The sequence below is a fragment of the Hippoglossus stenolepis genome, chromosome 6 (assembly GCF_022539355.2).
Source record: "Hippoglossus stenolepis isolate QCI-W04-F060 chromosome 6, HSTE1.2, whole genome shotgun sequence".
NCBI classification, from domain to species: Eukaryota; Metazoa; Chordata; class Actinopteri; order Pleuronectiformes; family Pleuronectidae; genus Hippoglossus; species Hippoglossus stenolepis.
Window position 1 is genome coordinate 12,842,489 of NC_061488.1, and position 12,529 is coordinate 12,855,017.

The 12,529-nt window shown below is 39.5% G+C and overlaps 1 protein-coding gene and 1 long non-coding RNA gene across 2 annotated transcripts; both read right to left on the reverse strand.

Moving 5' to 3' along the window:
- Positions 1–1,625: 1,625 nt before the first annotated feature.
- On the reverse strand, positions 1,626–2,970 carry LOC118111590. Its single transcript, XR_004697103.2, has 4 exons — positions 2,862–2,970; positions 2,737–2,763; positions 2,493–2,515; positions 1,626–1,946 (listed from the first exon to the last, which is right to left on the reverse strand). It is a non-coding gene; the product is annotated as an uncharacterized LOC118111590 (long non-coding RNA).
- Positions 2,971–5,197: 2,227 nt separating this feature from the next.
- On the reverse strand, positions 5,198–12,529 carry pa2g4b (proliferation-associated 2G4, b). Its single transcript, XM_035159630.2, has 13 exons — positions 12,278–12,529; positions 9,124–9,252; positions 8,935–9,040; positions 8,757–8,826; positions 8,514–8,606; positions 8,144–8,207; positions 7,955–8,033; positions 7,785–7,863; positions 7,564–7,697; positions 7,362–7,456; positions 6,428–6,555; positions 6,233–6,286; positions 5,198–6,143 (listed from the first exon to the last, which is right to left on the reverse strand). Exons 1-13 carry the CDS (start codon positions 12,363–12,365, stop codon positions 6,084–6,086), a joined length of 1,179 nt encoding a protein of 392 aa, XP_035015521.1. The 5' UTR covers positions 12,366–12,529; the 3' UTR covers positions 5,198–6,083.

The window sequence follows — 12,529 nt, forward strand, 5'->3', positions numbered from 1 at the left end:
AATTTAATTGTCCTTATTTCCAGGTGGTTTTGTGATTCCAAGTTTGCTGTTTTTTTATATAAACATGTATCTGTAAAAACAAAGATTTGATAATGACAAATCAAAGATGTAAAAAAATATTTAAATGCGGGGATTTGTTACAGTCCCACACCCACATGCTCTTACATTTATACTTCATTAATTCACTCTGTGCATCTCTCGTTGTAATCGACTATATTCTGACATGCAGGGCCCTTTGATCCTTAGCCCACCTGTGCTATGACTGGATTTGTATTAAGCAGACATCTTTTACTCAAATTGAGGATTGATTTTAAGATGCTATTAATGACTTTTAAAGCTCAGCAGGATCTGGCCCCCAGCTACTAACTCCCTTTGCTCTAAACCATGATCTAAAATCTTCCAATCAACACTTATAGTATAGTTTCTGGTAACCACAATTGTGTTGGCTTTTATCATAAGGGTCTAGAGTCTCTATGTCCTTGCCTGAGGAGATAGAACCTGCCAGCACTTTACCTGTTTTTAAGTTGTTTCTTAAAACATGTATCCACAGGAAAGGCTTTTACTGCCTGATTTTCAACTGCTTTTGACAGATGTTATTTGTGACATTGTAAAATCATACAATCCCAGTACAAATCCTTTGACTGTATTTAAGACTGATTGACCTTGAGTAAGGACTGGCTGGGTTATTTGCCTTCTACAGTAAAAGCCAGATGAGTTGCAATGGGCTCTATTGAAAGGCTACAGACGCCCACTCTAGTCACAGGACAAGCACAGAAACTGCAATATTTTGTTAAGAAATTAAATTTGCCCACAACTTCCCTTTGCATTGAGAGTCTGCACGACGAGTGCAACGTGTTCAACACTCTTTGGGTCATTGAATAGAAAGGACGAACAGTAATCATGCATTTGTCAGAAAACATTACATTTTCATTGTTAGTTAAAAATCTATAATGAAGATCGAATCAGATGACAGGCCTTGAAATATGCATTGATTCTGACCATCACAATATGACAACACTAACAATAATTTACAGCACGATTGTTTGTCAACAGTGCACTCTAGATGTGAAGCCCAGTATCTGTCAGATGCTTTTTCATTGAAAACTACTTACACTATTATAACTACTGGTTTCACTTCTTTCAACATGAGCTTTAGCTGCCATGGTTGGTTTGATATTTTAAGATCAAACATCAGTAACAATGAGATGTGCTTTTGTCGTTTGTAACAATCTGCAGTTTTAGGTGGTTGAAATTAGCTTTTGACTAATCTACAAAAATAAAATTGCGGCCATTTATGCACACAAATTTAAGTAAGTCATTTGAAGAAATTTTTAACCTGACAAATTTGCATGTAGCTCCTTTGCTTGAAACCAAATATTCTAAACAGAATCTGGATACTATTGAAGTTTATTTGAATACTGTGTCAACGTTAACCTGTATAATTACACTGCAGCTATATTGACGTATGCAAATGTCACAGTAACACGACAAGGGAACGGCATGATCATGAGGACCCTGAAGCTAAAATATAACGCAACAATCTCTAACCCGATTATTTACAGGACTTCCTGAGAAATCTGAAGCCATTTGTACTTTTAAATTAAAAAAAAGTTCAGCAAATTCTGTTTTTTAAACCAAAAACCTTTAATCAAAAACAACAACAAATGAAAAAAGTTGAGGAATTAAGAACAAGGAGTTCAGAAAGTCCCAGTGGAAAAGCCTGACATCCAGCAGGTCCTGGATCAGCTCTGTGGCATCAATCAGCTGCTGCACTGCATCAGGTCGATTTGGACACCGCTGGCTTCAAGACTAGATGTTGGGAGGGAGGGGGGGGTCGTGGGTCTCTGGCTGTGCTCATCTGGTTTCAAACATTGGAAGTCACAGCCATGGCAGAGAAGACAGTTTACTTGGACCTCTGCCTCATCTTCCTCCTTTTACGCTTCAGCCTGCAAGACGATCAAAGAGCCGGTTAGACATCACCACACTGGACGAAGAAAGATTACTAGAGCTGGGCGATGAGATAAAAAACTCTCGAGTGAAGGTTGTGGTCATAAAGTCTTTATGAGCAGATAATGGCAAACTGTAAAAACACCTTTTTCCAAGTGTGTTATACCTCACTGCACTTGCACAATATAGATACCTAAGACCTTTGTTACATTATTAAAGTGAATTTTTATTGATTCCCATTCATAGCCAAGCCCTAGTGATTACTGTTTGACAGTACAGTTTGGTAATCATTGTAGTTCATAAGATTGAAATGATGGAACTCTGTAAAGGTGATATTAGCCTGTATGATTTCTGAGTAGTTCACAGCAGTGTATACGATCTGATGATATTTAAGTCAATGTGATCGTGCATTAAATGACGGTTTGACCAACATTTCTATCAAGACAATTTGTATTAAATGAGCATGACACGTGTCCATCACGATATAGTGTAAGTGCAGCGAGTTTTAAAATTCAGGCAGACGGAAGCATGTTTGACAATCTCACCTGCGCATGCGCTTCTTTCTCCACTGTGGAAGGGAAAAAAAAACATTAAATTACTTTGCTGTTTGTTTCCATTTATGTAAAAACTCATTGGATAAACACACAGAACTGAATTGAGATGAGACTTAGCAAAGAAACAGATTCACAGGCTAACTCTCGTGGACGGGCTGTTTGGGCCTGCTAGCTAACAGGTGTTAGCATGAGTACAAAGCACGGTTATCTTATAACAGAGACGTTCAACACTAACCTTGGCTCTCATGTCGAGGAGTAGAGTCTGAAAACAGAGGAGCACAGGTACTGAATTAGCTCGATTGCTTTAAAAACAAGGTGATTAACATGGATTCTGATGCCGATGGCGAAGTTCCCACTTACCGACCGTTAACCCAGTGTGTTCCCGAAGAACGTCACAACCACGCGACGTCGTATTTAAAGGGTTTGTGACGTCACCCTGTTTGGAACGCAGTGAAACATGGGAAATCTGGTGTTATAGAAGATCAGAGCCTCGTGGGAAACACGGTGTTATTCCACTGCAGCTTTAAGGTCCAATGTTTCAGGAATTCAGTTTTTCTGTTCCCATGATAAACTGATGATATTTATATATTATCTCTCCGTATACACCTTATATTTATATATCATTACTCTCTATACACTTTATTTTTTATTTGACTTCTAATACACTTTATTCAGACTTATATTTGTAGACTTATATATATATATATATAATTTTTATTGTAATATAAAAATAATAATAATAATAATACTGTAATATTGGTACATAGCTGGGACAAGAATCCCCTACGGGATGAATAAAGTCTTACCTGATGTTATCTTTTGTTATCTTGTTTTATCTTATTATATTCAAATAAAGAATTACACATTAACTGAATTCATGTGATGGTTGATACAGTGTTAATTGATATGGTGTCTCTGTGCCCCTATCTACCAATAATAATAATAATAATGATCTTTGTCTGTAGAGCTCTTTTCAAAACTTAAAAATATGTGGATTTGGGGGGAAAAACATGGGCAGATTTGAAGAGAATGGCAAATACAGAAAAGAGGACCCCGCCTACGTTGAGAACCTACACTAAAAGAAAAACTAGAAGAACAATACATCTTTTTATGGTGTTTTTTTGTTTTGTTTTCTGAGCTCTGTGACTTTCAGACATTAAAGGTCAAATACACAGGGTGGTGGCTGTGGAGACTGACCTCTTGGTCCCTCAGTCTATATCCAGTAGTTCATGTGGTTCAATCATGCATGGTAGCGATTTAAAGCCCATTCCAGTATTTCTAGACTTAAAATGCTCCAAGTTTACTATTTTTAAGTCAACAAGAAATGAAATGTTAATGCTTCAGCCTCCCTCCCCTGAAATACTATTTTCAAATGGATCCTTATATTGAAAAATAAAGTTTAGACACTAGTAAATCTGACACTGCACTAAACTGTCCTTCCTCAAAACTGCTTTTAATGTTTAGGACATGTATTTCATATTTCAATGTATGATTGTGTATTTTAAATCAATCTATTAGTTACTTGATTAACAAAAAAAAAATCGTATGTAGTTTATTTGAGCACTGTTAAAAGCGTAACATGTATTGATATTACAAATCAATTATTTGAATAAATAAATCAGGACAGCAGCAAAACATCTCTTCTAGTTTTCAGAGTGTAAAAAAGACTCCCTCTCCCTCTGGAGACACCAATCAGACTTTAAAGCGCTCTTTTCCTTCATGTTGGGACTTCTTGAAGTTATGTGTGTGACCTAATCAGTCCATACCTGTCATGGGTCTTAATGCCTAACAATCTATGGAAACAGAAAGGTTAAGTGGTCTTCGTGAATCATGAGTAAATATGTATAGAAGGTTCTGGACCATGTTAAATGAGAGAGAGCGTGTTGTCACTGTGAGGTAGTATGTTTGCTGTGTGTTTAGTCTATTGCTGATGGATGTGTGCATATTTTACAAGTTGTGCAGCTTTATTTGCCAAAGTTAGACCCTTAAATGAAACTAAATAGACATAAGCACTACAGAGATGGATTAGGGTCACGTGACCAACTTTAAAAAGTGCATATCACCATCTTGCGCCAAACCCCAGTTCATATGTGGATGTTCATTCTACCTCAACCTTTGTAACTGTTTTGTTAAAACTTTGATAGTTAACAATTTCTGTTGATGTTACATGATATGCACGCGTTTCACTTGGGATAATATAAACACACAGCTGCTTGTATAATTGTATAAGAGTACTGATAATGTACATTCTGTATTATTTATTCATATTGCAGAACCATTTCCACCTCAACTGGTCATCTTACATTTCAATAAAGTTCCTTGGAAGGCGAACCTGACGTTTCAGATTAAGTTCTTCTCGTACACCCTGCAGCGGGCCAGTTGTCCGTTAACCAGTTCCTGTGTCGTTTTTTTATACAGAGGGTGAATAAAAGCGGTGAGTGGGACATCAGGTCAAATCCAGGACACAAGCCCCTGTGCCAAGCAGCTACTGTTGTCAAATATGGACATGTTTGTTGAACCTAAGTTTGCATTACTCTTAAGGTGGTCTTTCAACAAGGTTTCAGGTGTTCTGTTGCAAGCCATGATTTGTAATTTGCTAAATGAGTAAAGAAACTTGAGAATGGTGATTCATTCATGCTCAAAATCATGATAAACAATCATCTGAACATACACAACACAAAAAACAGAGACACAAATGATGTCAGGTGGCTTTTTAATGTTTCCAAAAATAGTCTCTGAAAGTGGGATTTGTTTTACAAAAGTATCCATATATTTAACAGGTATGGAATTCTTATGTAAACACAGACTGTCAGACTCAATGGTGGCACCAGAAGACTGAATGCTGAACCCTTGGCAGAAGTTAGACCATCCACAAGTGAGAAAGGATCATTCTTATTTTACTTGTTAAATTCCTCAACCGGTAGAATGTAAAATAACAGTTTTAGAAATTATTATTAGTAAACTACAGCAGATGCCTAGAAGTATACACAGTGACTAGGCTTAAGCCGGAGCAGTACAAATGGGGTAATTCGGCTGCACTGAACAATAATGTTGAATTAATGATAAATTGTGTGAACGTCAGAAAATCAGGGTTTAAGTCTGGTGTTACATTTCTTTCTGTGACAAGTTATCACTAATAACTTCAGGCTTATGACCTCAAGGAAGTTATCCAAATGCCACACAGATACGCTGACACGATGTTGTGCATTCATCATCCTTGGCCGCTCTGTCAAACTCATTTTATTCTCCATATCTTTCACTACAGTTAATGTGGAAAAACGGCTCAAGATCAGTCGAATGGGTGAATGTTCCAGTGAGTAAATGCCCTTGCAGCAGAGCTGTGTTCACTATCAAGACAAAAGGCTGTCTCAAGGACAGTGAGATTTACTAGGGACGTGTGTGTGTGTATTTTAGGTGGAGTGACAATTTAGGAGCAGCATCATCCCAGTCTGACATCAGTTAGATTCAGAGGTAATCACAGCGGCTACACCAGCAAGTGCCTCGGACAGCTGGGACAGAAGGATTTGTGACGTCTGTTCTTTGGGTCATCAGAGGTCTGTCAGAATTTCTTGGAGAGAGAATCTATTCGGCAGCTTCGGTCTCCATCGCCTGTCCTGTCGCACTCTCAACGGTCTTTGAGGCCTTTAAGAAGAAGAAAAGACTGAAGTTAGTGGATACATTTGGAATCGTATTCTTGTTTGTATCATGAAACACACTGCGTCGTATCCCACCTTCTTCTTCTTCTTCTTCTGGGTCTTGCGGCTGGCCGAACTTTGAAGCAAAGCCTTTATGGGAGAAAAAAAAACAAACAATTTAATGCAATGACCTCATGGGGTACAACAACATGCAAAAGGGCTTTCATTAGTCTAATATTTTCTTTTCAAGTAGAAGAGACAATGCCAATATATTCATTAACCACACTTTACCTTCAGCTCCGGGTCCTCCACCTCGAGCTCAGACTTGTAGAGTTCTGGCTCAAAGAGGCTGTTGGTGATTCGCAGAGGTCCATTTGCCATGAGCAGCACGGTGAACTTGAACTGGGCGACAAATTCGCCTGAACACAGACACGAGGAAAGTTGCATTAAACAGCTGTTTTTTGTACAATTTGGACAAATGTCTCAGATATAAGGGCGAGTGGCCGGATTAAAATGGATGGCAACAGTGAGGTGATGTCACTGCAGAGTTTTAATGCTTAAAAGATTATATTGAGTGGGGAACAAAAATAAAATCCTTTTTGCTTGTGTTACTTGTTAGGTAGGTAATTGCCTCTGTCAAGGAGATTTTCATTATTATCCGCTGTCCGTTGGATTCTTTGTTGTTTTGTTTGTCAACAGGATTACACAAAAAGTACTGAAGAGATTTACATGAAACTTGTTTAAAGGATGGGACAAGGGCAAAGACAGAATCAATTCAATTTTGGGCCAGATGGGAGAATCCAGGAATTACTGACAAGAATGTTTTTTAACATTGCATTACTCTTGATGAAAAACCCCAAGCCATGTTAAGGGGGAATGCTATCTATGAGTGATTGAATTTAAGTGGACTGTTGGCCCTAGGCAGAAGAAAGTACTCTACTGACTTCTAGTTTGTTCTACTGTTATTTCATAAATAAGTAGAGGACCTAGATAATCTGTCAGGCTTCCTTCCTCTCTTGCAGTGTAATAGTCTTTTATAATAAATATGTTTTATTCTTATTATTGTGCAATCTTATAAGTACCACCTATTTTTCTTGAACATTTTCATCTTCCAGAAAAGGAAAAAATGTCAGCACTCACTTCAGTTTGTTCACCCAAAAACACTTTCAAGAATTATAACGGTCATCAAATCCCATAAATCAAACCTGTTCATTTAAGCACTCACCCTCTTTCTCATGCAGCACATTGAATGGATGCATCAGCTCATGTTTGACACACTCCACCACACCCAGCCTGGCCTTGCCTTCATCCTCAAATGCTCTGAGACAAAGAAGAAAAGAGAAGTTAGTTTACAGATGTAATCGTTGCATAATGTTATTTTGAAGACAAAATGAAAAAAGTAAATATCTGAAGATGAAAGATACAACCTCAGAGTGAAAGGCATCATATCGAAGCGTCTCTCCATCTCACTGAAGAACGTCCTAGATGTCTTCATCTTCAGGCCGTACACCTTGTTGGGGTCTCGTTTGTACACGGTAGTCCTCTGGCCTCCATCCTTGGCCTAATGGGCAAAACAGAACATACATTATTAGATTCTGTCCATTTTCAAAGCTATACAGAAAAGAAAAGAAATCTGATTTCCTCTCACCTTCCCCTCTCCACTGCTGATGAGCACATCCACTGCATACACCTCATGCACCTCAAACTCGGCCTTCTCATGGTCCTTCCTACAACAACAAAGCGCATTCACTGGTTAAAGAGAACACTCATCAGGTCAGTAATAATAAGCTCTTGCTGAGGGACGCTGGAGTGACTGACCTTTGCTGGTCCGTTGGGTTTTGGATGATAGTTTTCTCCCCATCGATCACGTGTTGTTTGAGCTGATGGGACAGCATGCCTGGATATAGTAAAGGAATCAACTGAGTTAGGCATGTCCAATTACATTTAGCAAATATAAACCATTGGAATCACAGCGCTTGAAAGTAATATGTGGTTGCAAACACCCACCTTCAATAGGAGAGCACTTGAATGACTTTGCAATCTTGTTCCAGGCTTCTGTGACCTGTGAGTTCTAATAGAAGATACGTGGTTATGATTATATGATACGATATATGAGTATGAGCAGTGATCGCATTGGAAAGGCCTCCGATACAGTTGAAAATGTTGGGTTGGGCATCGGCGATTACGCAAAAACTATGTACTGATCCAATACCTTCTCTTTCAAGTATATTTACAAGTATATATAAAGTACATATCTCTTTCAAGTATATTTACTTTAAAGTTTCATCAGGATAAAAATACAATATCCAAAGTCTAGGTTTTGGTATGGAGAAGGGAAAAATGGAATCAGAATATCTCAACATGGAAGGAGTTTTACCTGGTTTCCTGGCTTGACAAGACGCAGGGCAGCCTCAGCACAGAGGTGAGCTGCTTTGAGGACATCAGCCTTCTTTCCTGTGAGTGGGTTGTCCTGAAGTAACACAGGAGTCAAAAGAACAAGAGTATCATGAGCCATCGATGGTGCGACTATCAGTGGTTGTCAAGTAAATCACAGCTCGTGCCAGTCGAGAATAAATCACTACGTGTTGCAGAGTCATTTAATCCGACACTGATGACATACCTTGGTCACTCCCACAACAAAGCTGTGCGCCACATTTGAGATGAAGCCATCGACATGCACACCCAGATCACTGCACAAAAAAAACCAACAAGAAAACGTGAGTGTGCACTGCATATAAAATGTTATACTACAATTTATCTGGCGCACAGGGTTGACAGGTATGAACTGAGCAGCTTACATCTTGACAAGGTCCCCGTCCTTCAGTATGACGTCAGTGTCGCTCTTCAGAGGGGAGCAATGGCATACGCAGTTGTTCACCGACACACAAGTAGGAAAAGCGATACCTGTGAAAGAAAAGAGAGAGTGAATGAGGGAGGTGCTGAGTCAGACATTGAAAACGACTCATGAAATGCAACAGAAGACTCACCTTTCTTCATGTCCTTCTCCTTCTTGAAGATTTTTCCAGTCTCTGCCATGATGAAGGCATCGCCCTTTTCACACAAGCTGAGTATGGAGACTCCAGCCGTAGCTGCCGTGACTACCGTCTTAAGAGCCTCTGCAGGACGGGAGATAAGAAATGGAGCCTTATGTTAAGAAAGCATACCAGTGACAGAGTGTATACAGTTAAGGCTGCAACTAATGATTACTTTCTTTATCAATGAATCCATTCAGTGTTATTTTCTGGGTCAGCTCATTAAATCACGTGGTTAAGAAAATAGAGAAACTATAAACCAGAACATTCAAGATGTGATGTTCTTTGTTTTGTCCAAATCACACCTTTTAACTTTCTCTTGATTGTATACTCAACTAATTATTTAAGCACTACTATGTAGAGGTGGGAAAATGCATCACGATGCAGAGACAGAACATAATCGATTCATGTTTTCAGCTACAATAATTTTTTAAGCGATGTCCTCCCTCCACTCTCCCGCTGACCTGGGCTCACTTTTAGAATAAAACACAGACACTAATCAGAAGTTCTTAGGACCTGAACAGTACGTAGTTTGTTGATTAGCTTTAGAGTGTATGAGGCACATAATTAAACCTGTGCACACATAGTTTATCTGCTACACACAGGGATAAAGTGACCGTAATGATCCGGATTCATGATCAGACACCGTCAATTAATAACTAAATGAATGTGATCAGTTTTTGCGAGCGACAGAGACACACACAGGCTGCAGACAAGAGAAAAGTTCCTGCAGATTATCACACAAGGCTAAGATATTTTTAAACTTCATGTGAACAAGCGACGCCCATTTTTTTTAAGGAAAATTCATATGAATTCAGCAGTTTTTTTTAAAGATCAGCTCTAAGTGTGAGTGATTAGAAAAGAGCAGAGGAGCATAATCTCTTGTTGACCAGTGGAGTAATTTGCCTCGATGCTGCCAAGGGGCCAGAAATAAAGAAATAAAGTATAGAAATAAAATTCTTTGATGCATCTATTAATCGTTTTGTCATCAAATCGTAGCCCTCTGAATTGAAATCAAAATGAATTTTGAGGAGCCTAGAGATTCCCAGCCCTACTACTGTGGTACATTTCTGATTAAATTAACAGGCCGTCACTACTGTGCATGGAAACAATTGATCATTTTACTTATATATAGCGATACATGTTAAGTTGGAACAGCAGCTGTTATCTTCTTCCATCTTCATTATTCCTTGCTGTGACTCATGCTTTACTATTTGACATGATTCTTGTGTAGGTGGTAAAAGTGGCTTGTGGTGTCGGAGACTGCCATATGACGGAAGTAGCACCTCTTGAAAGTACAACAAGCATCTCATGGTTTGTTGGCTGTTCAGAGTCTTTCTCCTGTTCGGTATTAGCACCATTCTGTGTCACGTTATCTCCCATGTTTGTTTGTGTTGCCGTAGCGCACATTTCCTGCCTGTATCCGAGCTGTTTGGAAGAACGCAAAGCATTATCCAAATAATGAGAAATATTGCTGTAAAGAGCGAGTTGTGACAAAGAAATAAACAACAAAGAATGATAACATATATATTGACATGTTCCACAGCCCTAGTTCACGGCTTAATGACTTAAGATTGCTGAAACCAAATTACAGTTAATCATTGGATTTAGCTAAATAAACATTTGACAGCATGTCTGACAGCTGTCAATCAGCTTGAAGTGGCATAATACTACTAGTAAGATAGGTGTCTTCGGAAAACCAGCTGTGATAAGCTACAGTACAAGACAACATAATAGAACAAATAGTGTGTATTGAGCATGTGGTCATCTAAATTACCTAGAGGGAGTACAAGCAACTGCAAAGAGGGAAACATGACCGGACACTGAAAACTGAAATTTTTAATAAAGCTGTTTTAATTTTATTCAAAAGAAAATAACTATAACACTCAGTTTCAGTCATTTTCAAACTAACGGTCCAACAAGGTTTAGTTGCAGCTTCTCAGATCTTAGAATTTGCTGCTTTGCAAATTCAATATTTTCTAATCTATGTAGTTGTGGATGTTCAGTCACCTCACCTTGTGCTCCAATATATTATGAGTTGAATGTGATGAATTGGTCACACATCATAGAACCTACATATTATATTTGGATATTCCGAGGAACCTTTTAATTAAACAGTTGATGAACTGATCCCCGAAAAAAACACCATAACCAGTTTACCCCAAATCAACAATTAGTGATTATATTCGATCATGATTCTACTAAATATGTTTTGGTTTAGCTGAATGTATGGAAACTCAACATGGCTGTTCATCTCCAGACAGGCAGACAAAGACTGTTCTTAACAGGTGTGAGTGAAACGTGAGAATGGAATTGTTTGCTTCGTTTGTTCAATCGAGAATAAAAAAAGAGTGCATCTGGGATCATTTTTGCAGAAGTTATAAAAAAAACATTAAGACGCACAGGTGCAAACCCAAGACTGTTCATGCCCAACTTCCGTTATCAAGACAGGTCACTGAGGGCATGTGGCCTCACAACGGCTACATTAGGTCGTGTACTGCCTTCAACCACAAGCAGTAACTGCGTGTTAAGTCTAAGATTCATGGTGGCGATGTTAAAATGACTTTGTGCTCTAGTTTCATTCTTTCAACAGGAATATAAATAGACGTAATTGAACATAGTAGGTCGGGTGTTGACTGCCTCCTGCTTATTGAGCCTTTAAATTACAACCAGCTCTTCAGTCACGTCTCTTACGTGACGATTGCATCAGTGGGGATTTGAATTAGCGGTAAATGTGGGACACGCTGTTCGGAACAGCCGCGTTTTATCTTTCCATTTTGTACTTGTCATTGTTATCTCTCGCGTTAGCTCTTACGGCTAGCTACCGCCTGCTAAGTGTGTAGCATAGCCAGCTAGCTCCCTGAGCTAATGTGACAGCTACGACATATGAAACAAACACGGTCTATTGGAAATGGAGGTTCCTCTTTGTTATTTACAAGAGCCCGTTGTTTTGTTAGTTTTAAACGGCGGCCCGCGTTCTGCTGTGACCTATGGCCGCTGCTGGCTGCGGCACATGGCACACTCGCTGCTGGGTACTAGCTGACACGGCTAGCTAACATGAGCAGGATCTTACGGACGCTCGGGGGGGAAAACGGCTCGTTCCACTTACGGTTCGCGATCTCCGCGCCCATCTTGTACTTGGTGACCACCAGGTCATCGGCGATGGTCTGCTCCTGCGTGTCGTCGTCTCCAGACATGTTGGCAGTGAGTCCGAGAGCTCAGAGTAACTTTTTTTTCTTCCCTCCCCGGCGGGTGTCAGTCAGTCACAGGATGGACCACGCTGTTCTCCGCGCCGCCGCGAACCACTTCTACTACCGGCAGCCCCAGAGCCCCAGAGCCCGCCCGCTGCCCGAGACACGCG

Excerpts from the sequence above, each read along its gene's own strand:
- pa2g4b (XM_035159630.2), bottom strand. The coding sequence starts at position 12,365 with ATGTCTGGAGACGACGACACGCAGGAGCAGACCATCGCCGATGACCTG. Across the intron at positions 8,034-8,143 it reads CAAGTGCTCTCCTATTGAAG|GCATGCTGTCCCATCAGCTC; the intron begins GTGGGTGTTTGC and ends TACTATATCCAG. Across the intron at positions 7,864-7,954 it reads AACCCAACGGACCAGCAAAG|GAAGGACCATGAGAAGGCCG; the intron begins GTCAGTCACTCC and ends TTGTTGTTGTAG.